Consider the following 25,744-nt stretch of genomic DNA (forward strand, 5'->3'; position numbering starts at 1 on the left):
GTGTAAGCCTGCAAAAGGCGACACCTGGTCCCATAGCTTCCAAGCCCTGCCAGCAAAGCAGTGCTTCTCATACTCACATGACTTTCAAGTCCCAGTCTCCACAAGTGACAAAAATTGACTTGACGTTTGGATCTAAGAGGCCTTCTTTCGCCATCCACTCATCGACCCTCTGAAAAGTACACAACAAGAACAGATGAGATTTTCCTTTCTTTTTTTTTCTTCCCAAGTCTGTGAAGAGCCACACCAGTGAAACACAGATAAGCTGCTTGTAATCAGAGCAGGAGAAAACTGTAATCTTATCCATCCATGGCTCCGCTCTGGGCTCTCAGCCTTGGCTCAGGGCTCTGGGGTCACCGGGAGGATGATCCCTGCAGGAAGATCCACAAACCCGAATGAGTGGGGAAGGGAGCCCCTCCACTGCCCCACTGCCCCACTGCTTGGCAGCCCAACCCAGACGGGATAAGGACACATCCTGGTAAGTCGGTCCTCAAAAGCAAAGCCTAGCACAGACACAGGATGCCCTGGGCCATGAGAACAGGCTGGAAGGAGGCCCCAAGCAGGAACTCCAATCCACAGGTTCATTCATTCCCTTATTCATTTCACCCTCCCACCAAAGGTTTATTAACCAAATTTATGAATTTGGTTATTCCCCAAATGACGGTGAAGTTAATTTTCACTGTGAGTCTAGCAGAAAAAGCTCCCTTGCTGGGACAGAACCCCACCTTGATCCCTGGGGTGGCACTGCCTGCTTCAGTCACTGAAAGCTCATAAACTGGCCCAGACTTTATGTTTCTCCTCTCCTGGTTGAGGACTCAAATTCAAATTCAGTGGACTCTTTTGAAGGTTGAGCTCAATTCCTAGACAGGGACAAAAACTGCTCCCAAACATACTTTAAGTATTTCTTTCCCTTCATCCCTTTGATCAGGCTTATTATTTGCACTCACATCGGAAGTACAAATACTAAAATCAGTATATAATGAGAGAATTATCAGAAAGCATTCCTGAAGCATTGCCTATTTTTCAGAAGATCCCAGGCATGGGGTGAGAGTACAGCAGATGACCACCACGCCACTCACACAGAAGGATTAGCTTTTAAAGGCTACATCGCAAAGTAGCCAGAAATGCAGGATTGAAAGTCAAACACATCTGGGTTCTAACCTTGGCTCTTCCATATCCTGGCTGTGTCACTGATAGGAAGTCATTTAAAAGTCATTTAACCTCTTTGAGCTTCAGTTTCCTTCGTCTATAAAACGAGGTAGGATGACTAACCTTACAGGGTTGTTTTGAGAATTAAATGTAATAATGTATTAAGTGCCTACCACAAAATAGACAGTAGGCTGAGAAGGCGAGAAAGGCAGATCATCATAATACAATATAATAGATGCAGCCCTGGAGAAGTGACCAGAATGCTATAGGACCAAGAGGAGGAAATGACTAGCTCTACCTTTTACAGAGAAAGGAGTCAGAAAGGAAGGCTTCAGGAAGACGCCAACCGAACTAAGGGACTTGGTGGTTGGGTTTCCCAAAAGGGTGGAGCAGAGTAAAGGATATCCCAGGCATGGGCAGAGGCACAATCATTTTGTATTTGAGAAGCAATTATATGCTCAATGTCTGCCTCCCGCACCAGACTATAAGCACCATGAAGGCAGGGACTTTTATTTGTTTTATTCACTATCTAAATCCCTAACTCTGCAGTGTCTTCTCAATAGATACCTGCTGATTGACTGAAACATGAGTAGGGGATAGTGTGACCGATGTCCAGTGTAGAAAGGAGGGACAGGAAATGACGCTGGGGGTTAGGCAGGCCAGACTGTGAAGACTCCAGCAGGTAATGGAAAGCTCACTGAAATCGTGAAGTAAGATTACTCCTAGCAGGTGTAGGCTAGCTCCCTGGGACATCTCAGAGATCCTGGAGGCCTGGTCCATACCAAAGCAGTCTTTGAGTAGGGCCAAGGATTCTAGGTCATTCCATGGCTAGAGCAGTCCTACCTCTCAGGAGGTCAGAGCTGCTCCTTAAGCCAGACTGTGCAGACCCTCTTCACAGCCTGCACACCGGAGAATCCCCCTCAGCCCAAGAGTCTCCCTAGCAAGCTAAATTCAGGACCTTCCACTGCAGAATGGCTTGTCTCCCCAGCCACTATGGCCCAGTTGCACAGAAGGACATGCACACACTCACATTCATGTATCCTTTCTCAAGACTCTACATAAGAAAAGGAATAAGGCAAACCTAGGGCTCCCTATCTCATCTAACCCTGCTCCAGCTCACTGGCCTTAAATCCCTGCAAGGTAAGCGCCCCATCTTGGAAAAGAGAGCAAGACAGGATTGTCAGGAGCCAATGCCCAGCAGGACCTTCCCATGAGAAGCACTTAATACTCACAGGGGTCCTTGGAAGCTTAGGACCTAGGCCATTCACTCATGCAATAGGTATTTAGTGAGAACCTTCTACTGTAAGCCTGTCCAGAGAAGTGATACTACATTTGTCCTGTAGTATCACTGTCTTTTTCTGTCCTTTTCCTTCCCTTCTCCGCTTAAATGGATAAAGAGTTAGAGGAATCACCAAGGGAGGGGGGCGGGAGGATGGGTTAGCCTGGTGATGGTATTAAAGAGGGCACGTTCTGCATGGAGCACTGGGTGTTATGCACAAACAATGAATCATGGAACACTACATCAAAAACTAATGATGTAATGTGTGGTGATTAACATAACAATAAAAAATTTAAAAAAAAAAAAAAGAGAGAGGAATCACCAAGACAGTCCCCAATCAGCTGGGCTGGCCCTCCCAGCTACTGAAGGTCTAGCATGAGTCCTACCTGGACTAAATGAGTCAGGCAAACACCTAGCTGGCCACCTGCTCAGGGCCTTGGTTAGGACAAGAAGTCAGCTTTTTAGCTATATGACCAACTCCGGGCTAATGAGACAAAGTAGAGCCCATTCTGGTCTCCTTGCCAGAGACTCCCTATTCAGGCTGATGCCAGGAATCTTCCCTCTTCACCCACAAAGTATGCTCAAGTATCAGAAAGTAGCTTTGTGGATAAGACTCAGAATCCCCTGAGCATTCTGCTCCAGGCTGGCCTGAGGTTAGCAAGAGGAAGCCTCCTGAAGACCATCACTCCCTGTCAACCAGCACAACTGAGGGAAAAAAAAAAATCCCATAATCTCAATAGCTCTGGTTCAGTGCTGGCCTACAGCAGACATCTTCCTCCTCAGATCCTGGCCAGAGACATTCCCGGGAATAGCTAGCTGCCTGCAGTCTGGCCTCCCTCAGGGGGCAGGCCCTGGCTGGGACAGAGGAAAGAATGGGTCGGTCCCCACTTTCTCTTTGAGTCTTGTCTTACAGGGAGCAGTTGATGCTGAGGGGTCCCCTCAATCATAGAAGTGAATCTCCCCTCAAAAAAAGAGGGTCAGTGGGGCTGGGAGACACCTCAGAACTCACTTTCTCATCTCCCAACCTACTGTAGGTACCCTAACACTGACCCGACCCAGAGCTTGACCAGTCAGAGAACCTAGGCTTGTACACTCCCAGGGACAGGGAGCATACCTGCCACTGGGTGAGCCTAAACCTGACTCCATCCTGAGGAGCCCAGGAATTCAGTCTGCATTTCTCTCTCCCATGGGACAGGGCCTCTTGGCTAAATAAAGAGATCTTCCTCCCTCTCCCTGCTACCACCCAACTTCCTCTAGGCTGACTACCTAGATGTGCCCTGCTATCCCCCCCACCCCCTACTCTGCTTCCTCCTGTGCTTTGATAGGGGCTGAGCTTTAGGTTTACTGGTCTTAAAGATAATAAAGCATCTACTGGGATCCACAGGCTTTTTCTCTTCTCCCCTCCCCCTAGAGAGGAGGGAGGGGGAAAGGGACCTTCTCCCTCCGTGAAAACCCCCAGGCCAGAAGGGGTGGGAGACAAGCTGAGGCCAAGCCCGGCCCTTCCTTATTCCCTCAGGCTGGAGCACAAGAAGCAGCTCTTAACCTTTTCCAGCTCCCAGAGGAGAACATCCTAGAAGTGTGGTCTCCGCCAAGGGTTCTAAAGCCTTTCATTTGATTTCCCTCACATAGGCAATTGTCGTAATTATTCTGATTCGGAATCATTACCCAGCACAGCCTCTGCACCCCTGACAGGCACAATGCATCCAGCGGCAGGCTGCAGTGGGGCAGGCGGGCCCAGCGCACCTCCTGGAGGAGCCGACAGCAAACAAAAGCCATCAATGGGGAGTTCAGGGTGAGTTAATGAAGCGCTCACATGCCACAGGCAGCCAACACTAAAGCTAAACAAAAACACCTTCAGTCCCCAGGGCTAGTCCTGCGGTCCCACTCTCGGCTCCCCTCTTCCCCGACCCATCCAGCACCGGCTGCCCACGCTGTCCGGCCCAGGGCCGGCGGCCAGGAGGGGGCGAGGGCCCTGTGTGGAACTAGGGGCAGCACTGGACATCTTGCCAGTAACCCTGACGGGAACAGCTGGAGATGACAGATCAATGGTTCAATACTCTCAACAGCATGTCACCGATGTGACAGCAAATGTTATTCTAATCAAGCCATAATCATAGTCAAATTACACGGCTACATTCTCAGGAGGGGAGGGAGAGAAAGGCAGCGGGAAAGGGTCAGAGGTCAGGAATTAAAGGTCACTCAACCTACCTCCAGCACTTGCTGCAGGCTCGGCTGACCATCCACCATGGCTTGAATAATCCCGGTGAGCTGAAAGGAAAGAGAAATAGCCAATAGGTGGAACTGCAGGGTGCAGGGTCTCAAAGCCAGACTGGATCCTTTCCTTTCTCCTTTTAACCGTAAAAGACTCTGGCCTGCAATACTTTTGGCTCAGAACCTGTCACAAGCCTTGGGAATGAAGTCCCAGGACATAAGGTGAACTTTCTCCACAACATCCTGCCCCGAGAGAGGAAACACATCTACATGCTGACCACAGGGTGTGTTTCATACCCATTTCAGCTTTCACTTCTAAAGAAAAGGAAAAAAAAAAAAAAAGATTTTATGTGTCATATTCAATAGGCTCAGTAAATCCCTACAAATTATGATCTAAGGTAAATTCACCTCCCAGCTTCACAGAAGTTCCTGTAGACCTTGAGGAATGCTGACATAGGACAGCAACACTTGGGTTCAAGTCTGGGTCTCGATGTCCAGCATTTCCCCATCTAACACCAAAGAAGAGCCGGGGGAACCCCACAGGCATCCACCCTTCACCGTGAATACCTGGGTCCTCAATACCAACTAGGCAAGCAAGAAATAGACACCTTTTTTTTTTTTAAGATTTTATTTATTTGACAGAGAGAGAGAGAGCACCAGTAGGCAGAGTGGCAGGCAGAGGGAGAGGGAGAAGCAGGCTCTCCGTTAAGCAGGGAGCCAGACGTGGGGCTCAATCCCAAGACCCTAGGATCATGACACGAGCCGAAGGCAGACGCTTAATGACTGAGCCCCAGGCACCCCAAGAAATAGACACCTTTAACTGATTGGGAAACTCAGACGGAAAGGCCTAATAAAGGAACCTGGTCTAGAGAATTTCTGACTCAGGCCTATGCTCACCCAGGTCAGGCCTAGGTTCAAACAAGCTTGTTGCTTTGCTTTGTTTTGTTTTGAAGTGAAAATATCCCTCGAATACAGACTAGGACAGACTGCCTCGGGGACCTGAGGCAGGAGGCCCCTATCCACAGACCTGGACCCAGCTGGAAATCACCATGCCCAATGTGCCCCTGGCTACTCCTACAGAGAGCAGCAGCTCAGGCTTGCTGGGGAACTTCTTTTTTTTAAGCGTTGGGGGGGGATTAAACTCCAATTAAACTATAATTACATTTAATGAATATCAAATACCCAGCTCACAGGAACCGCTGGCTCTAAGAGGGAAGTTTAGTTTCTCATAGAGACTTACATGGAATGGTAATACACACCTTTTAGGGAAGAAATTTTCATTTTAAGAACGCTGAGTTCCTCTAGGTGGGTTTCTGTAGTTCATCAAGTCATTATTAGGTGGTATTTTAAGGAAGTGTAAGGACACAGCCACTCTATTTTATATTCCAGAAACTGTTTTTATATTAATCTGTATTTTAATTGGGTAACAGCTGCTGCCTACAGACTTCCCATGGTCTAAAAGGAAAATAAATTAGAAAGATTAACTACACTGTTGTTTCACAAGGCTTTAACCCACAGCATGCCCACCCGGCTGGCACCTCCACACCCTTTCCTTGCTTGGGAGACCAAAGAACTGCCCAGCAGAGGGAGGGCCTGAGCCAAAGAGAAGAAAAGTTGGTCCACTGAGGGCTAGGGGTGGGGCTGGGGGGTGAGGGGTGAGGAAGAGCTCTGGGTCAGCGGCTTTAATCTTATGAGTGCTAAGACTCCTCTTTTTATTTAGTCAACAACTATTCATGGACGGCCTACAATGTACTGGGCCCCATTCCAGGAACTAGGGATCCAGCTGTGGGAAAAACATGAAATCCCTGCCCTCCTAGAATCAGCATTCTTCTTGGCAGCCCCCTCTATGCCCAGCCCAGCCAGCACACAAAGCCTGTACACCTTCCAGAGCCACACCCTGAGCAGGCAGTTGCCCTGTGTTTTGTCTCAGACACAGAGGGGCCAGAGTCCAGAGTAGGCTTGTTGCTGACTCCAGGTGCAACACCCAGATGACTGACGAGCACCCATGCACCCACCCCTGCCCTTCCTGGGCCCGCTTCTCTCCTGCTTCATTCTTCCAGGGCCAAGCCACACCCCCAGGTTTGGAGCTGGTGCTCAGGGTCAGGACTATCCTGGAAAACCTACAGCCACTCTCACTTCTTGGAAAAGCTCTGGGGTCTGTGTGCCAGTCTCATGTCCTGTCTGAGTCTTCTGGGGCAAAGTTAGGTCTACCACTTCTCTTGACTCCTACACCAAGGGTCACTGAGATGAGATGAACACTGAAGGGCTTCCAGAAAGGCTCACTCACAGAAGAAACCAATGGCACCCTTGTCAAGAGACCTCCCTCCTTGGAGATGGGACTTAGGTCAGCATCTATGCACTCCACAAGCACCTGCTCTGGGCCCAGGAAAATCACTCATGTGCGCAGAGAAAGTCACTGCACTAAAAAGGAAAACCAGGGCACTGCTCTGCGCGATCTCTCACTACAGACTAGGGCCCGCCTTTTCCACCCTGGTGGTAGGTGGTAGGGCTCCAGGGTCCTGGGGCTTTCTCACACTCCTGTCCAGTGGTCAGCAATCCTAGAACCATCAGCCTGGAAGGAGCCTAGTGAGCCCAGCTCCCTCTCTCTCCAGGCTTCCCAGACTTGTGGTTCAGCAAGACACGGCTTACAGCTGAGCTCCTAAAGGGCTTGAACTCAACCCCCAGAGACACGGGGGCTTGAACTATTGGTTCGGCTGGAGGCATCCTTCCAGGGGGAGGCCTCACTCCCCTGTATGAATCCTTCCAAGGATGGACTACATCTTATCAGCTCCACCAAGGCACTAGATGAAGTGTGTGAACTTAAGAAATTAGTCCTTGTACCTGATACTGACAACCTATAAGACATCTCTAAGACTTACACCAGAAGCGATGAAGGAGAGAGCTAATTTAATAAATACTGGAAAGTTCTACCTTAGGCCTAACTTAAATCCTTCATGCTGCAGTTTACACCCAACCCCACTTGGGTTAATATATTTTTGTAAAAAGCTTTCATATCCTCACAATGAAAGGTACTAGAGGAAAGCCAAGTATTATTAAGCTGAGAACCAGGGCTCACAGGCTAAACAGAGCTCAAAGACCTTAACCACTTAAAGCTGGAGAGGTGAGAGGAAGAATTAATGTGTGCTCTGTGGCTCCTTTCACCAAGGGATTACAGATTAACTCCCGCTTCTCCAGACTCGGAAACCACAAGGCGAGGGGCTTTTGACCCCGACTGATAACATGACTGGTTACTGAGATCCCCTACCCACACAGGGGCTTTGTCCAGGAACGAGCTGGCTTCATCATAAACACTAGCAACTACAGGAAGCAGCCCAGGACACTCAATGCCAATAGCATGTCAGCATCCAGTGCTTTCTGCTTTCACAGTTTATCTCCAACACAATCGTATTCTGACACCAAGACAGTTTGTTGATTACATAAGCACTTGTCTCTGGTGTGCAATCTGATAATCAGACCCACTCTTTCTCCTCAGACAAAGAGACCAATAAATCTCACTCTTTATAAGTATAGGTGCAAGACAAAGCCCTTTACTGGCATTTAGCAAAATTGGTATTTTTTCTAGTTTTTTCAAGACAATGACAACAACAACAAAAAAAACTGCACATGGTCAGGGACTGTGCACTAGCCCAGCTGCTAGATGCAGAGATCTGACGGGTTGGAGCAGATTCTAGAGGTGGTAGGGAAAGGGCTTGGGAAGGAATGAAACTTATCCCATCCTATCTCTGTCAGAAACAAGTCTCCAGGCAGACTATCACCTGGAACGAAGAAAGGATCTCAAGAAGGCTACTAACATGTCCATTACACAGAGCAGTTAAGAGTGTCTATATGTGGGCTACAGACCCACTCAAGGCAGCATCCCTCTTCTTGCTGCCCAGCACTGAGCCTGTCTCTCCCCTCCAAAAGCATGTACTCATATGTCATGATGTGCACGCACACACACACACACACAGAGGCCAGGGTTCTTAAGAACTTCTTATGCACAAGAGAAAATCCTACTAGAGGAGATGCTCAGGCACAGTCCAGAGGTGCTGGGTTGTTCCTCACACCTACTAAGGAAAGATTCTCTCTGACTGTGATGATCTCTGTCTCTACCCCAAAGGCAGCCACTGCCACACTGGACAAGGTCCCACAGTGATGGCCCCCATCCCGTGTCCATGACTCTCTCTACATTACAACTCCATCTGGTATGGAAACAGGGCAATATTTAGATGATCTGAGGTCTTCCAAAGAAGTCTTCACTTACTCGAAAGAACGAGTTAGCAGGACAGTTACTTCAGGGCAGGGGTGGGGTGGCGGGCAGCAAGGTGTGGTTGACTACTCTTTGACAATATTCATGCATTCAAGGAACACATGTTAAGTGTTTACTTGGCACCAGACCCTAATGATGGGCCAGAGATGGATCAGACCCAGGTTCTGCCCTCAGTGAACTCACTCACGGTCTAGTGGAGAGACACATAAGTAAATACAGTACAATGCATCTGATCAGCGCTTTGGGTGGTGGGACCAGCCATGGGCTTGGGGAAGGCTCCCCAGAGAAGGTGACCCTGAGAAGAGTCCTAGAGGACAAGGAGGGGCAGGGAAGGAAAGTGGGAGCCGCATACAGGCAGGAGCATCGTGTGCACAGGCAGACTGTGAGGGAGCGACCTTACGTGAGGGAAGTGAGGGGGCATGAAGCAGGGAGATGTGAGGTTGGACAAAAAGGCCGGGACCAGGTCAGGGAGAGTTGGAGGCTCTGGAAGCCTGAGGCGAAATGGCACACTCGGTGCCACAGCTCAGTCACATCTTCACTTTCAGATAAGGCTTCTGGACAAGGGTCCCAACCCCACCATGCCTCCTGCCCTCCAAATTATGTATGTGTGTCCAGGGGTCAAACTTTCTAAAAAAGGAAAAATAGCTCTCATCATAGTCTCACAATCCCTCCTCCCTTACCCCCAAAAAGAAACAGCAGCAGCCCTGATCTCAAAAAGATCTCTTTTCCCAATACTCTCAAGAACCCACTCCTGCCCAGGGCTGAGCTCCAACAGCACTGTTCCATGCCTAAAGAACTAGTAACCTTTCCCAAATTTGGGTCTGCCCAGCTGCACCAGGCAGCCTAGCTGCAGCTGGAGTCCCCAAGGGGGGAATCTGCACACAGAGAGGAAGGCGAGAAGGACAAGAGGATACTGCATTTTCAGGCCAGTGGAGGCTCAGGTAACTAGCTGGCTTGAGGAAAATCTTCCCTTTCCACAAGGAAGGGGATTTTCACCATTAAAATGGTGGTTTTTTCCCAAAATGGGCAAAAAGAACAGATTAGCGCCCCCTGGTGGTATAGGTAATTTCCAGGGGCAAGGGGGAAAAAACATAAATCCCAGAGGGAGCAAGAATCTCAACATCATTAGTGGGAACAACAAAGGGGTTGAGAGACTACACACTTTGGCAGATGGATGCCTGCATCAAAGGCCTACCTGGGTTGGGCAGGAAACACTGGCATCAAGCCCAGTAGCGACCCCTGAAACTTCATATCTGGGCTAAGTCAGCCTCAGAGCCCATGGGGCCCTCCCACCAGTGGCAGGCAGGCCCTTTCCCAGCATTCCCCACACCAAGACAATGGTTTGGGGATCACTCAAGAACTTCCTTCCTCATGTTTCACTCATATGCAGAAAGTAAATCTCTAAACAAAGGCAGAATATCTCGAATGTACCCCAGCCCCAAATTCTTAAGAAGATTCCAGAAACACTCACGTTCTCCCATTACTTCTGCTACCACACATACTTGGCCCGTGATTCCACCACAGCCCCTGGCCACCACAGAGTGCATAACACGACACGTCACAGGGGAAAGCAGTCACAGAAGGTCTCAAGAGTAAGAACTCTTCAGGGGCACCTCCTCTCTGCTACTAGTTCTTTTGAGCCTCTAGCAAGCATCAAGATCTCAGTTAGCCCAATTTCACAATCTGCAAAATGGGGCCAATACTAACCTGCTGGCAAAGGTGGCCGAGTACAACACTGGCACGGGATAAGGATAAAGACATTTCAGCCTCATATCCCACTTGGACTGCTCTTCTCGTTCCTCAAGGATAGGGTCGTGCTTCCCACAAACTCAACCACTGCTTCACGCAGGGCCACTTTGCTCAAGGACAGAAAAACATCGCCAGAGGCTAAGAAAGCCTGAACATAACCTCTCCTTCCAAGAAGCTGAAATCTTTACCTCTTGTCAAGAGGCCCCAGGGGAAATGGAACTGAAAAGTAGCTGAAGCCCAGCAGTACCATCCTGGAGTGGTGCAGCACTCCAAGTGCCTGGTCACCAGGAGGGGTAGGGACGATAAGGGAGAGAAAAGATTGGGGAAGCTGGGACAGATGGTGCCACTTCTCCTTGGGTCCCCAGTGCCCACAGTGATGCAAGTGGAGTGGCAGACTTTGTAAAAAGCCAGCTGCTGGCTGGGTCCAATGCGCACCTGCCTTACCCACTAATAAGGCTCCAGCTGCCCCTACAGCAGCATGTACAGTGCACCAGTGACCCAAAAGCTCCTGTCCCAGCAGCCCGTGCTGCCCTGCTCCAGGGCCCTTACCTCTGTACAGAAGGGAGTAAGCTGTGGATGGACTACAGGCTGGACATACATGTGAAAGGTAGACTCAATCTCCATGGTCCGACCATTTAGCTTCAGGATGGGGAACTCGATGATTTCCTGGAATGGCAAAGACACAGAAAAAGAATACATTTTTTTAACCAAACATTATAAGGAAGAGTCAAGAATGAGGGACTGTTTTGGACTCATTAGCTCCTGCCAGGCCAGACCCAAGACTGAGTGAGATGGTGCCAGCTCAGTTCCAATCCCAACCTTCCCACTGTTACTACCCTTACAGGTGGCAGGGACTAGACACACACCCCACCCCCACTGTCTCTGGAAAGGGGAAAGAAGACAGTAGTACAAGCTGCCCCAGTTTCCCCAACTGCTTCTCTGCCAGAGGCCTGTTCACTGGAGCCCATAAAAGTAGCCCCACCCTGTCCCCTTGCCCAGGCCTCTGCCCTGGATGGGCCTGGATCTCCAGTCACCTAGACAACCAGCCAGAAGACCAATCACAGCCTTCTGCATTTGAAGTTTAAGCAGAACCGATGAGTTTCTTCATTCGTTTTTTTTTTTTTTTAAAAAAAGATAAATAATAAATAAAGCCAAAGGGGATATAAAGAGAAAAAGAAAACTGAGTAAGAGTAATAGGAGCTGGTGCCTCCCACCTTTCTTTCAGGCAGTACACCCTCCCCCAGCCTGCCCCCCCCAATCACTTAGCCAGCCCTTCCCAGTCCACTGGAACGTAATGGAAGAGAAGGAGGAGGAGTGACAATTTGTTTGGTGTCTCTAAGATTAATTTGTCTCCGTTATTTAATAGAGATGCACAGCACCAAGGTCCTGGTGTGCAAACAGGCTTGCAGAACGCTGGCTGTGCAGCGCGCCTCCTACATCGCTCCTGGGAAGGGAGGAATGCACCAGAGGGGGGAGAGGGCAGGAGAGCACACGCGCATCAGAGAGAAAAGGGAGAGCGAGGAGAGAAAATAAAAAAAATTATTACTTTTTAATATTCAAAAACAGTTTGCAAAATTTAATCAAAGCAGAGGAAAAGCTAACATTTTTACCACTTTGACATTTTTATTAGCGCTTTCATAAATTTTTAAAACATGAATGGAATTAGTTTACAACACAAAAAAAAAACTGCCCTGAAAACATCTGGAAGAGACAAATAGGAAATAATAAAAAAAATAAATAAAAGCAAAATCCTCCGAGTAAAATTAGCATGTGGAAAAGGCCTTCACTGCAGAGAGCGAAGGGGGGCTTGGCCCACTCCGTGGCCCCAGTAGTCAGCTCCAGCAGCATCCCTACCCCAGGTCCCCGGTTCTGGAGGGGACCCTTCTAGTATCACTAAAATCAAGGCAAACTGGTTCTCTCCAGGGACAGCCTGGGGGAACAGCACGGAAGCTGTTGACACCTGACCGCGTGCAGGACATGGACGAGTGGGAAGACAGGAGAAATGGCCAATCTCCTCGATGTCCCAGGGCAGCCAGGTAGCCTCTCTCTCAAACACACCTATGACTATTGGGCTTGTTCTTAAAGCATCTATTTTTATCCAACACATTACAGCAGGACTGAAGACTAAATCAAGGCAGTCAGATTTCATGACTGAAAAATCCAAAGGTTCTGCTTGCCTGGTCTCCCCAGCTGATCCCCCAAAATGGGGAGGCTGACAGGAGCCCCCTGAGATAGGAAGGGCAACAAGGCTGAGGCAGAGGGGCCGTGGCAAGGAGGTCCCAGCTTTGCTTAAATTAGGTGACACCTTTCCTCCCAACTTGAAGAGACAGGGGGAGCTATCCCCCAAATCCCTGGGCCTCTCTCACTCCTCACAAAGCACTCCTTAGCAGACCTGGTAGAGGACAGTTTTGTGCTGAAAAATAAAATGGAGGCACACATACACACAAAATATATATCGGTCCCCCTGAAAAACCAGATGTCCAAGATTTCCAAACACTAACTCTGAAGTGGGGCTCATCGGACGCCTGAATTTCTGATGTATCCTGCTTCTCCCACTATGGAGAAGCAGCACTTCCCCAGTAGGAGCTCCACAGCCTGGTTAGTTTGGCTGCCCTGGTGTCTAAAGAAACAAATACAGCCAGTTCCTCACTAACAATGTTAGCTGGGCCCACAATGAAATTTAACCTGTGACACAACTGTACTTTTCATTTAAACTTTCATTTGGAGAGAAGCAGTGTTTGGAGACCTGCAGTTTGTCCTGCTAATAAAGACAAGTGTTGGGACCTTTAAGGATGCCATTCATCTCTGGCTTTTATTAAATTCAATTTTCTTAAGCCCATGATACATTATGAAATTAGGAGTTGACATTCCTCTGGAAACAAAAATATCTATCAAACATAAATAGAAAAAAACCCCTCTATTACCAAGAATTTATGGCTTAAAGTTGATCTCTTTCCACTTTTTTACAAGCACATGGTTTGTTTTAGATATCTGAAATGTTATTATAGATCTAGAATTTCATTAGTATTTATTATAAAATAGTAAGCGCTTCAGCTCCTGTTCTGACCAGCACCAAGTCGGCATCCCCAGTAGATTCTCTGAAAACTTGGCCTTTGGGTTTCCCCACTGCAGCTTGCTCTTCAAGCTCTCCTGCTACTGGCTTCCTCACCCCTAGAGAAATGGAGCTAACCTCTGCTCACACTCAGCAGCACCCTCCCAGAGAGGAAGAATAAGCTAGCCCCAGCTCTAAGCAAAAAGACGGGGGGAGATCCCCAAGAGGCCTGGGGGCCAGGGACACAGTGGATTGGACCTATCATAAACATACCTCTCCAGAGTCACTGGCCCATCAGCCAGGCCTTCTCCCCAAGACCAAGAAGAGGGACTTTCAAGAGCCAATCTTAGAACATGACTCTGCATGGGCCCCTTCTCAGCACCCTCAGCAGCTGTTGTAACAATGACCTTGCACACTGGCATACTCATTTAAGCCAATGAGGATGCAAAAGAGGAGCTTCTGATAGAAGACCCTCTGGGGAGTCAGAGCACAAAGGATTTCACTTAGGTACTTCTTACCTTCCCGTATTACCCAATCAAGCCCAGAACCTCAAAATCCTGGCCCCAACAGCCCATTCATGGGAGAGGAACCCTAATCTCTACCAAGGGGGCATGACTCTGCAGCCAGTGCACCCGGAGCAGGCCAAACACTTCAACAGTTTTTGGCTCATGAGGATCGCAACAGAAACACCAAAGTTACAGGTTGATCACATTAATTCCAACCCAAGAGCTTAGGAAGATGTGCCTACGTGCTAGCTTCTGGAGGCAGTCACTCCGATAATGAAACTGTTATTCCTGCCTCTCCTCCTTTTCCCTCCCTCAATCTCCTCATTCCCCTGGGAAGAAGTTTTTAAGAGTAGTTGAGTGTCTGCTTGTGCAGAGGTAGCACCAGGAATGAAAGAAGAACCAGTGTGTGTGTGTGTTTACCAGCCCTCTCTTCCTGCCCTAAGAACAGTTTCCCAATTCCTTACATCTGTATGTCATTCGCATTCAATTAAACTACCTGAGCAGCATCTACTGGGTGCAGGGCACTGTACCAGTGTTAGAGTGGGATTTAGAAAGATGTAGCCTCCGCTTTGGGGAAGTGCACAGACTAGTGAGCAGAGAAGATACTGAACAAATAATGAACAATGCACTATGATAAATATCTTAGTGGAGGGACATACTGAGTGTTAGGACTTTCAACTTACAGTGTGCTTGCAAATACATTTTCTTATCTTACCCTTATTAATCCTGGAAGATAGGTCGTATCAGCAGCAGTAGCAGCAGCTCATAAACCAACACTATTAAGCACCTACTATTTACCAGGCAGGGGCTGGGTGTGGAGGCAGAGACAAATACAATGAGATGCGGCTCCTCTGTCTGAGTCTGGGCAAAGGGTAAAGAGGAGCTGGCCCTGACACCCTTGGGGACCCATGGAAAATGGAATCATTTCATTCCTTCCATTTGTTGTTTACTACATGGCAGACAGTCTGCTAGATGCTTAACAGGAACGACCTCATTGAAGCCTCCTAACAACTCAGGAGGTGGGAATCGCTATGATCCTTATTTTACAGATAAAATAAGGCCCTAAAAGAAGCGGTCACTTGCTTAAGGTTACACTCCTTGTGAGGGGCAAAGCTGGGACTCCAAATGGGGAAATGAGACTTAAAGAGAACAGCTTTCAAAATCTGATGGGTCAAGAGCTGATTCTTCCAGACTGAAAGGCTGTCTTTAGGAAGCTCGGTCTGCTGTCTCCTAGGTAGAGAGGCTGCTCTCGAGTTACAAGAGCACTGAGCACGGCCTACCCGGGCAGAAAGTCCTGGAGGACCATTGCCTCACAGGCCCCACTGCACTGCAGTGACGCAGACGGCACTTTGCCCTGAGCTCGGGGACGGTGGGAGCCTTATGTCTGCAGCTCCAGCACCCAGCTCTGTCCTCGCATGTAGACCTCGCTCTCGGCGCTTCTGGTGAGTAACATGAGGGGCCAATAAAGGGCAAGGCAGAAGCCAAGCACATGGCTCTAACAGAAACATCTCTGTTTTTACAGAGCTCTCCACAGGTCACGGAGGTGAAGGTGACAAACAGGATAAAAGTGGTGGTGGAGCCAGGATTCAAACCCAGACACAGAACACCCCAAAGCACTTTCTGTCTCTCATCTTTAAGTGGCTTCTCGTCCTCCACCAACTGCTACAAACCACCAACATCCCAGTTTTCTGTCTGTCCAGACCAAGGGTTTCCTGGAACACAGAACTTTCAGAGATAAAACTGGGACAGCTGGTCAACCTACACTGTCCACACGCTACCTGCACCACTAGGTTGTGCAAGGATAGAGTATAATAGCCCCAAAAAGTTGGTCTGCTGAGGGTGGATGGGAACTAGCCACAATTTGACAACTCAGGACAAAAGCCTCAGAACTTGGATTGTTCAAAGTATCCAGGGTTCCAAACCTACCATGTCTGTTGTCTCCCTCAATAAAATGTCAGCAGCAAACCTTTGTTTTTTTAAGGGGAGGGAAGACAGATAAAAAGGAAGCACCAAGTAAATATTCTTTTACCTTTTTAAGTGAGCAGAGGTATAAGCTGGAACAAAGGTTTTAAAAAAAGCTGCTTTCTAGTTGCTCAACGAGGAACACCAGAGATTATCTTGATTAACTGAGGACAAAAGTGCAAGAGCATCTCAAGTGAAATTTCACACCTACAATCAGTAGATTACAAGAAATAAATGTGTAGGTTGCTTTCAGGGTATTCAAACTCCCTTCAACTCAAGTGTCTTCAGTGATAAGATTATATATTTGAAGACAGAACAACAACAAAAGGATTTTTAAGGAGAAGGGACTTAGGTTAGACTGCTGGAATTTCTTGACAATGGGACAGAAGGTTTAATAGCGTTCTTACAGACTTTTTCTCCAAAGCACAGATTCTCCTTTGCCTGAGCTGATGGTTCTATGGTCCCGTCTGATATAAGGGAATCAGCAAAAAATTTTTCATGGCTTCCTCCTCTCAACCTAGGAACTGGCATTTCTTCAATTTACAGATGGTAACAACTAATCTATCCCTTCCCTCCATCCTATTGAAGAAAATTCCAAAATGTGCAACACCCCTGCACAGAAAGGTCTGATAAATCCAAAAGCGACATCACACCACAAGGTAGAAAAAGCAGTACATGGCTTTTATAAAATATGAGTTTTATGCAAATACTTGGTTTTTGGCTACAAGTTGCATGCAAAGGTAGGCCCTTCCTCAAGGGATCAAGGAGGCTCCTGGCCACAGAGAAGAGGGGAAGTTGAGAGGGGAAAGTGAGGGCTGCACTGGGCAATGAACAGGGCACGGTTTGCTTAACGGTTTCTCCCTTGGGGGAAAAAAAAAGACATTTTATGCACAAGGAGCTTATTTCTTAAACAAACACTCGTGGTTTTGATTTACACCACAGCCTGCTCCTAAATAATTTATGGCGGGTTAAATTTATTGCCGAGCCCTGGCTGGCTGCAAATTCGAATTGCCAAATAATTAGATTTTAGGGCAAAGCTTATAAATTACCCGTCGATTTGTCCGGACTTGTTTGTCAGTTGCTTTGTGCTTCGGGTCATCTTTGGCATTTGGCTGTTTGGGTTTTAATTGCTGATTTACACTTTGACAGATGAGAGCTGATGCTTGAAGTTTCAGGACAAGGAAGGGTAAAAAATCGGAGCTTTAAAAGGCTGATTTTTCACCTACATGTCCCTTTTCACTATCCCCATAGACCCCAAAGCAATTAAAATGTAGAAAAGAGGCTGAAATAGACACTGCTATTCTTTATTGGGGAGGGCGGGGGCGGTGTACAGAATGATTTATAATTTACTTTTACTGAAATTTGAATTTAAAAAACAAAACCATAATACCAATAAACGAAGGAGACCAAAAGTTTTCAAAACTGCATCCTCACCCAGGAGTGTGTATGCCTGTGTCTACCTTCACGTGACTCTGGATCCGCCTCAGTTCAAGCATTTTTACATGCTCAATTGTAAATAATTGCAGATATTAGTGGCCTCAGTGAAGCTGACCCTCCAGGGCAGCAAACCCCCAAATGATTCCTTTGTAGCTACCTGTATACATATTGGTTATAAAATTAATTTAAGCAAATCTCAGGGTTGTGTGCAGGAGAGCCCCCCCCGAGGCAGGACTAAGGGAGGGCATGGAAATAGAAGGGTTCTGGGTCCAACTTACCATTCCAGTAGAGGAAAAAAATCTCTCTGGGTGGTGCCTCAGCTCTACCCACTACGCTGGTAGAGGGCCTAAAGGCTTTCTCTATGCTTCCCGAAGCAGGGCCTGCTTCCCAGCCACCTGCTGTATCCCAATACCTTGCAATGGTGCCATGATTAAGAATACCACTAGTAAGAGCTAACTCCTATAGCTATTATATGTCAGGTACTGTTCTAAGCACTTATATTTTATCCTCCCAACAGTCCTATGAGACCGGTGCTTTATAAAACCCCTTTTTGCCAATAGGGCAACTGAGGCATAAAGAGTACAAGCAACTTGCCCAAGGCAAGTCATACTGTTAGTAGGTGGTGGAGACTGGGCTCAAATCCAGAGTCCAGTTCCGGGGTCTATGCTCTGAACCATTATGCTATATTGTTTCTCATCAGAATAGCCTCTCCCTCAGTTTTCCTCACCCTGGAGGTCCAGAGTCCACATTCTGGGACTTGGGCACATGCAGCCAATGACTGTTCGTTTAATCAACCAGTAAGGTGAGGAAAAGTCAGGTAACACACTCAGGATCACAAGATGAATCAGAGGCTTGGTTAGTCAAAGACCATTTTCCCAATGAGTGTAAATACTGCACTAAAGATCTACTATTTGAGGGTAACAGGTGATCAGGAGAGGCCCAAGCCCACTCAGGCAGACAGAGGTTCTGGTCAGGCAACTTGGGTAGGAGACCAGAGAAACTGGCTGGGCTTCAGGAGGCCCTGCTCCTAAAGGGGCTGCTGGTCTCTTCACAGAAGACTCATCTCCATGGGTGCTTCATAGATTCCCTGTTCTTTGTACAAAGCTGCTGGCCAGAAGCCAGGACAGGGAAACGGTTGTGCTGGCATGACAGTAGATTTTTAAAACCACTGACCATGGAGCAAGCAATATACAAACTGACATCCTGCCTACAATGCACTGAACACTTTTCTCACACATTGGCTCATTTGATCTTACATCTCTGTAAGGCAGGCAGGAATCATTGCCCTATTTTATAGACGAAAAAGCTAGGGAAGTCAGTGGGTCTCAAAGCATGTTTCCTCACAGGGAGCATCCCATCACTTGGGAATTTATCAGAAATGCAAATTCCTAGCCTCCACCCCAAACTCTGGATCAGAAACCCTGAGGTTGGGGCCAGTAATCTGTGTTTTAACCAGCTCTCCAGGTGATTTTGATCACAATTCTGATTGCTAAAGTTTAAGAACCATTGGTCTAGACTAGAGCAATGTCTCTCAGACTTCAAATTACCCAAAGATCTTGTCAAATTACAGATTCTATTTAGCGCTGGAGTAGGGCTTGATATTCTGCATTTCTAACAGGCTCCTACATGATGAGGATGCTGATGGTTCTTGGACCACACTTTGAAAAACATAGGTGTAATCTAGAACATCTATGAGATTACCTCCTTATCACAGATATAGTGACCAAGTGAGAATCCGAGCCACAGGTCTTAGTTCCTTTCTCAGAACAAACCCTTACTTGGCCCACTTTCAAGCACCTAGGACAAGCCCTTTAGATCTGCCAACCACTCCTGGCTCTTGCCATCAGACATTTCATTCTCCTTGCTGCCACAATCAGGGGAGAAAAGCTGGCATGTCACATCCCAGAGCTTTATTAAGCAAGCTGGTAACTCTCTGCTAGGGAGCCAATAAGAGGTCTTCTTTCATGACAATGCGTGCTCCCTCGAAGAATACCGTCAGGATCAGGGCATCAGCTACCCACAGAGCACTCACACTATCCTCTCCAGAAAAACACCTTCCTTCTGTCTAAATGAATCAAAAAGCAGTTCTGGATACTTCTCCAATGAAGACTTCTTGAGAAAGACCTGTGGCCACAGATCTGGAACAGGATCCCAGCAATTCCTGCAAATATCCCGAGGCACCAAGCTGGGGATTCCTCACCAACATCAACCAACTGCCACATTCTGCACCATCACCATGAACTTCCTTTTAAGGCCTACCCCGGCCTTGTTTCTCTAGTCACTTACCTTTCTAGTGAAAGTAGACCTTATTAAAATGGCATGTTTCATATCCCATTCTTCAGTGCCTACCTCCTCTGTTCCCAACTACCAATCCCTTTCAGTCCACCAGTTGGCCTTTCATTCAAATGCTACTGGCACTGGGGATAGGAAAAAAAACCAACCTGTGAACAATGCAGACAGACTCCCTGGAACTCCATTTTCAAACATCACAATCTCAAGCCAGGGCTCTCAGTTGCTATCACACTTTTGGAGAGCAAGATTCCAAGCTTTCTTTCCAGTTATCATCCTATCTACCTAATCATCACTACCTACCTCCCCTAGGCCAATGGCCAAACGGTTCATCAAAAAGATCCTACTTAAAACACCACTAAGGAACTCACCTTATTGGTTCTCCCTGATAATGACTCTTCAGTTCGGAGCACCCCATTTACAACAACCATAGGTTCCACCTTTACTCCTTGCCAAATCTCTTAGCACCGCTGACTCCCAGGGGCCCACCAGTATCCAAAGGAACCATCAGCTACTTAAAAGCATGGTCCTCAAGCTCACTTCTTTCCCAGCACATCTAAAAGCTACAACACATAACTTTTTCTTTCCATGCCCACCATCACTACCTTAGTCCAAACTACTAACAACTCTTCCAAATAACGCCTCCTAATCAGGTTCCCCACGTCCATTTTTAACCCCTTGGAACATCTTCCCCACCATTCCCATGAACTCTGGCTTGCAACATCTCTTTCTGTTTCTTCTATCCCATTCAATAACACCTTCACATTTTCTTTTCTGGCTCACCAACTTTGCCTCCAGCCTCACCTTGGACTCTACGCTCCTTCCTTTCAGCAACATCAGTATCTCCAAATAACAGCTTCTGCCAGCATTGAGCCTTCAGGCCAACCCTTGGCTGGAACAGCCTCCCCAGAACTAGACACTGACCACAGCACTGGAACAGAACTGGACGGATCACGTAACAGATGTGTTTTCCTGTCCACAGACCAAGATCGCCCACTGGCCACTACAGACAGGGATAGGACCAAAACAGCAGCCAATTCCAAGGTGACTGCACATCAGATTAAAAGCTTTGCTGATGTTTGTCTCTCTCTCCAGAGTCCACTTACCTCCTTTCTGATCTCTTAGCACCAAACGGGGCTTTGCCCGTGACAGCACTCTATACGCACAAACCCTTCTCTGCCTGTCCCAGCCTGCTCACCCTCTGCTGCAGACCTGCCAGCCTGGGGGGCTAGTGTCAATCTGGGAACACTCTTGTTTCAGGCTTTTAGGCTATGACTCAATTTTCACAGTGAGAGCTCAAAACTCATCACATAAATGTATAGCTGTGGGTTGTTTTTTTTTTTTAAGTATTGTGAACACCCAGGATAAGAGAATAAAAAATAATCACCCCAATAGCATCTTAATCAAAATGATGCAGGACCCTTTTCCCCAACAAGACAAAGAGATGGAGAAAGCATCTCCTAATATCAGTTTCCTCATGTCAAACAACTGAGATCAGTCTACAAAGTAAGGAACGTAATCAATATTGGAGAGAAGAAAAACAAGATAGGATGGAGGCAGGGAGAAGTGAAGCCTATGGACCTACCCTAAACACTCCTTTGGATTTCACTTCTTCACTACCCCATCCCAAACTCCCCGTTTTCCTTCTATGGCTGTGTACCTGTTGCTGCTGCTCAGAGAGAGAGCTCACCCCCCATCTCGAAGCCCTCTAGTTACCTCTGCTCTAGCACATTTTCTGTTGTTACCCAGGCCCACCTGCCTCTTCCTTAATCCTTCATCGCATCTCTCGATGTTAGTCAGCCAGTTGCTTATCTGTTTGACGGATCTAAACCTCCCCAGTCTATGGAAGGTAGGTCTTCTCAAGGGATGTCTTGCAGATCCAGATCCAAACTGCCAGTACTTTTAGAGGGTCACAGGGAGATGCCGTGTCATTCTCCAGCCCTTCCTTCTCCCTGAAGGCCTAGCAGCCCAACCCCGTGCTGCCTTTAATAGCAGCTGGGGTATCCAATTAGCCCTCCCCGGCAATGCCTCAGGGCCTCAGCTCACATATTTGTTTGTTGACCCTTACATTTTTGCCCACACTTTATTGGCTAAAATTCTCCCAAACCTCTCCTAGCCTTCATACTCTCACAGATCCCACTAAGATCTTCTAGCTTGCAGGGCTCCTGGGTAGTTCAGTCTGTTAAGTGTCTGCCTTTGGCTCAGGTCGTGGTCTCAGGGTCTTGGGATTGAGACCCACATCAGGCACCCTGCTCAGCAGGAAGTCTCCCTCTGCCCCTCCCTGCCCTCCCTGCTGCTCGTGAGCGCACTCTCTCAAAAAAAAAAAAAAATTTAAAATCTTAAAAAAAACCAACAAACATCTTCTGGCTTGAATGTGAGAAATACCATATAACCAATAGAAACAATCCTACTAAACAAACAGTGAAATATTTGTCAGGTTCAAAGTCTTCATTCTCTCTCTTCCTCATTTTCAACTCCCACAAACAACCCTGCAATCCAGTCAGTTTTTCAGACTTAGGTCAATTCATCCTGGCTTACTCTGTGAGCACCTTCTTTCATTCCTGCTACAATTCTGAGAGGCCATAGGCTGACCTGGCTCTCTTGGATCTCCTACGTTTCTCTAACATCAAGCCTATGCGACCCCTCCTCCACACCATGAGCAGGGTTGATCAGTCCCCTCCTTTGAGGACCCACTGCACTAAGTACTTACCTACATGATATAATCAAATGCTTAACAGTGGTTACATGTAGGTCTACCCTCCTCGACTATGAGCTCCTTGAGGGTAGGGACCATTTCTCACTTGTTTCTATGTCCCCAGGATCTAACACAGAGCTTGAAGTTGCTATCCAAAGAGTAGAATGAGGCCTTTTCATTGCCTCTAAGGTGGTTACAATAAGGTCCTCCCCATTCCTTTGCTTACTTGGGTTGGTTTTGTCATATCCAACAAAAACTTTAAAAGGCAGCTCAGTGTCACTGTTCGTTTACAGTCCCTGATTTCATTCATCATTTATCAATGGCCCTATTCTTCACAGCTCTACCCCACCACCAACCTTAGCCCAGTGTCTAACAAAATCTGCATTCCAACAGCTGTCTCAGTCCTGGGGAGGCCACCAGGATAATAAGAGACTAGGGGGAGGTTTCCTGACTTGTACTAAATTATGTGGTGATTTTGTTACCAATGACCCAGTGCTCCCCAAGGAAAGTTCCTGGTCCCACCCCCAGGCAACTCCACAGCCCTAACTACACACCACAGCAGCTTAAAGGTATAAACCCTGGGGAAGATAGAGAAGCAGTCAGAAGAGAGCAAATAAACCCACTTCGATCTATGCCTCTGCTACGCCAAACACATAAGGCAGCACCACCATGCATCGGTGCTGCACTCCCGGGATGTATATTTTACTTCCACATTGCTATGTCTGCTCCAAATAAAGAAGGGCCCTTCGGCTTTCACGTGAAGTTACAACAAGGCCAAGACCCGGACACAGCAAACGCTTGTTCTCATTCAGGGAGCGGTTGTGAGGAGCCCCAGTGACAGTTGGAGGGAAGGGACGGCGGGGGTGGGGGTGGGGATCCGGATGAGGGACCACCAGGAAACAGCAGTCTGTGAAGGAGAGGGCTTCTGGAGGTGGAGGGGAAGCACCACTTTTATGGAAGCAGCAACAAAAAGGACAAAAGCGCCTAGTGGGCTGTCCCAGTCCCACCACCATCAGTGGCCACCAATAGCGGAATTCATTTACGGTGACCCTGGAAGAAGAGATGTGTTAAAGCAGAAATATAACTGAAAAGAAAGGCAATAATTGGTCTGATGGGCAAGGGAAAAAATTATACCAGGAGTCGGGAGCCTGCGCAAGAACACTTACAGCTCACACAGTCGTCATAACTCAGCCCCCTCAAGCATTTTGTGCTCTGCTTATGGTGTTAACTTTAATGTCTTAACATATAACACCATCCGCACTAACACAAAATACTACACACGCCAGATGAGGCTGAATTATAGTTGCTGTGGGAAGCATAACTTTGAATTTCCTGATTTTGGTGCATTTAATCTCAACCATAATGTTACATTAACGTCGGTTTTGCATTTCATTTCCCAGTTTAGAAGAATAGCGTCAGCGCCTTCCCCTGTCTGTAGAGAAAAAAGTGCAGGCTGACTGGGGACACAGGCAGATGACCCGCAACCCAACAACTGGGCCCTCGCAATAGAAAGCCTGGCTGGGCCCCTCCTACTTGAAGGAGCTGTGACTGGGACAAGTGAATGGGGCATTTTAGTTCTAACTCAAAATGCAGATGGAGTTTCTTCAAGGTTTCCTAGAAAAAAAGAAAGAAAGAATGAATGAAAGAAAGAAAAAGAAAGAAAGAAAGAAGAAAAGAAAAAAGAAAAAAAAAGCCCCTGTGGACAAAGACCAAACACTAGAAAACCTCAACCCCCAAGGTCATTTTTCTCCAAAGTTATGGGCACTTGAATACAGATGAGAAGGAAAACAGTCGCAGGGCTGTGGCAGAGCAGTGAGGAAAATACTACGCTCAGGAGCTGATGGCTGGCCAGAGGAAACCCAGGGAGGGAGGGCAGGCAGCAGCCAGGACTTCGCTCCCCAGACAAGGACAGCAGGGCTGCCCTCTCCCTGGCCATCCGGAGAGCTGAGGTTATTTCCTTCTCCCCCTGTGCTGTGGCCTATACCTCACTGTCCTGACTTACATTTACTTTGTTCCTTTCTAAACACTGAGGTGGTAAGAGAACTTGCCCCCAGGTTAAAGATGGACAATTAAAGATCCCACCAAAGCTTTCAGGCTGTTCCCTGGGCCTGAGGGTCACAACCACCATTATTCGATGCACACCACACCAAAATGAACAACTATGAACTCCTGCTAGCCAGGAGAAAGAAGTCAGGATTCTCCTAAACCAGATAAAAACCTACTTCCCTATCAGGAAACAATTCCTAAAGCAAGAAAGGAATTCTACTCCTCAAACTTGGAGTCTCTAAAGCAATTTAAACCACCTAAATGTTAATTTAGGTGGTTTAAATTGAAATTGAAAAATGTTTTCAAATGTCAAAGTTTCATATTCTGCCAATATCTATCATGTTAATCTGAATCAAAATGTAAATCAAAACGAGTGCAAAAACCTGCAAAAAAAAGTGAAGCCTATTACTGGTAAACCGACCACTTCAGCTTCACCTAGCTGAACAAAGTACAAAAATAAACAGCAAAAATGATGACAAATGGAAAATACCAGATGTTTTACCATGTTTATTACCAATATTGTTACTCACCCGAGTACAACAGAGCTTATACCTGTTAGTTTTCATGGTGCCATTTCTTAAGGACAGTCCCAATAAGCTGACTTGGAGACTTCTGAAGACCAAAGAAATCAGAAAAATGAACCCCATGCCAAGCCTCCAGATAGATCCTGGCCCCAAACTTGTTTCTGCCTCCTCACCCCCGAGGGATAATGGCACACTCCCATAAGGATTAGAAATGTCCTATGTAGAGGTCTTGAGTATTGAAAGCCACTGGGAGTCAGGGAGGAGGAAGGCTGATCCACAGTCCCAAGCTCATCCCAAAGACGCACACAGACCTTGCCCATAAAGCATCTCTGTCAAGTGGACAGCCATTAAGCTATTCTGAGAGAGCACTAGGGAGGGCTGGATTCAGCTAGCAGCCCATCTTCCAGTCCTTTTCCAGTCTCTTCTAAAAGTTCATTCTCATCCCAAATCTCAATCTTGCCTGTTTCCATTTAAATTCATTTCTTTTTTTTTTATCCTTATTAAAATGAAGAGCGGGGCGCCTGGGTGGCTCAGTTGGTTGGGCATCTGCCTTTGGCTCAGGTCATGATCCTGGAGCC

General features: G+C 47.3%; 1 protein-coding gene across 6 annotated transcripts in view; it reads right to left on the reverse strand.

Moving 5' to 3' along the window:
* ERI3 (ERI1 exoribonuclease family member 3) overlaps positions 1 to 25,744 on the reverse strand; it is a 126,355-nt gene that overhangs the window by 82,238 nt on the left and 18,373 nt on the right. For all 6 annotated transcript variants that reach the window (XM_044914006.1, XM_021683829.1, XM_021683828.1 and 3 more), the window contains 3 exons: positions 11,205 to 11,321; positions 4,634 to 4,693; positions 78 to 169 (listed from right to left, as the gene is read on the reverse strand). In XM_044914006.1, coding sequence (XP_044769941.1) covers positions 78 to 169; positions 4,634 to 4,693; positions 11,205 to 11,321 — 269 coding nt within the window. The remainder of the gene's footprint in view (positions 1 to 77; positions 170 to 4,633; positions 4,694 to 11,204; positions 11,322 to 25,744) is intronic.

Source organism: Neomonachus schauinslandi, chromosome 4 (genome assembly GCF_002201575.2).
Source record: "Neomonachus schauinslandi chromosome 4, ASM220157v2, whole genome shotgun sequence".
Classification (NCBI taxonomy): domain Eukaryota; kingdom Metazoa; phylum Chordata; class Mammalia; order Carnivora; family Phocidae; genus Neomonachus; species Neomonachus schauinslandi.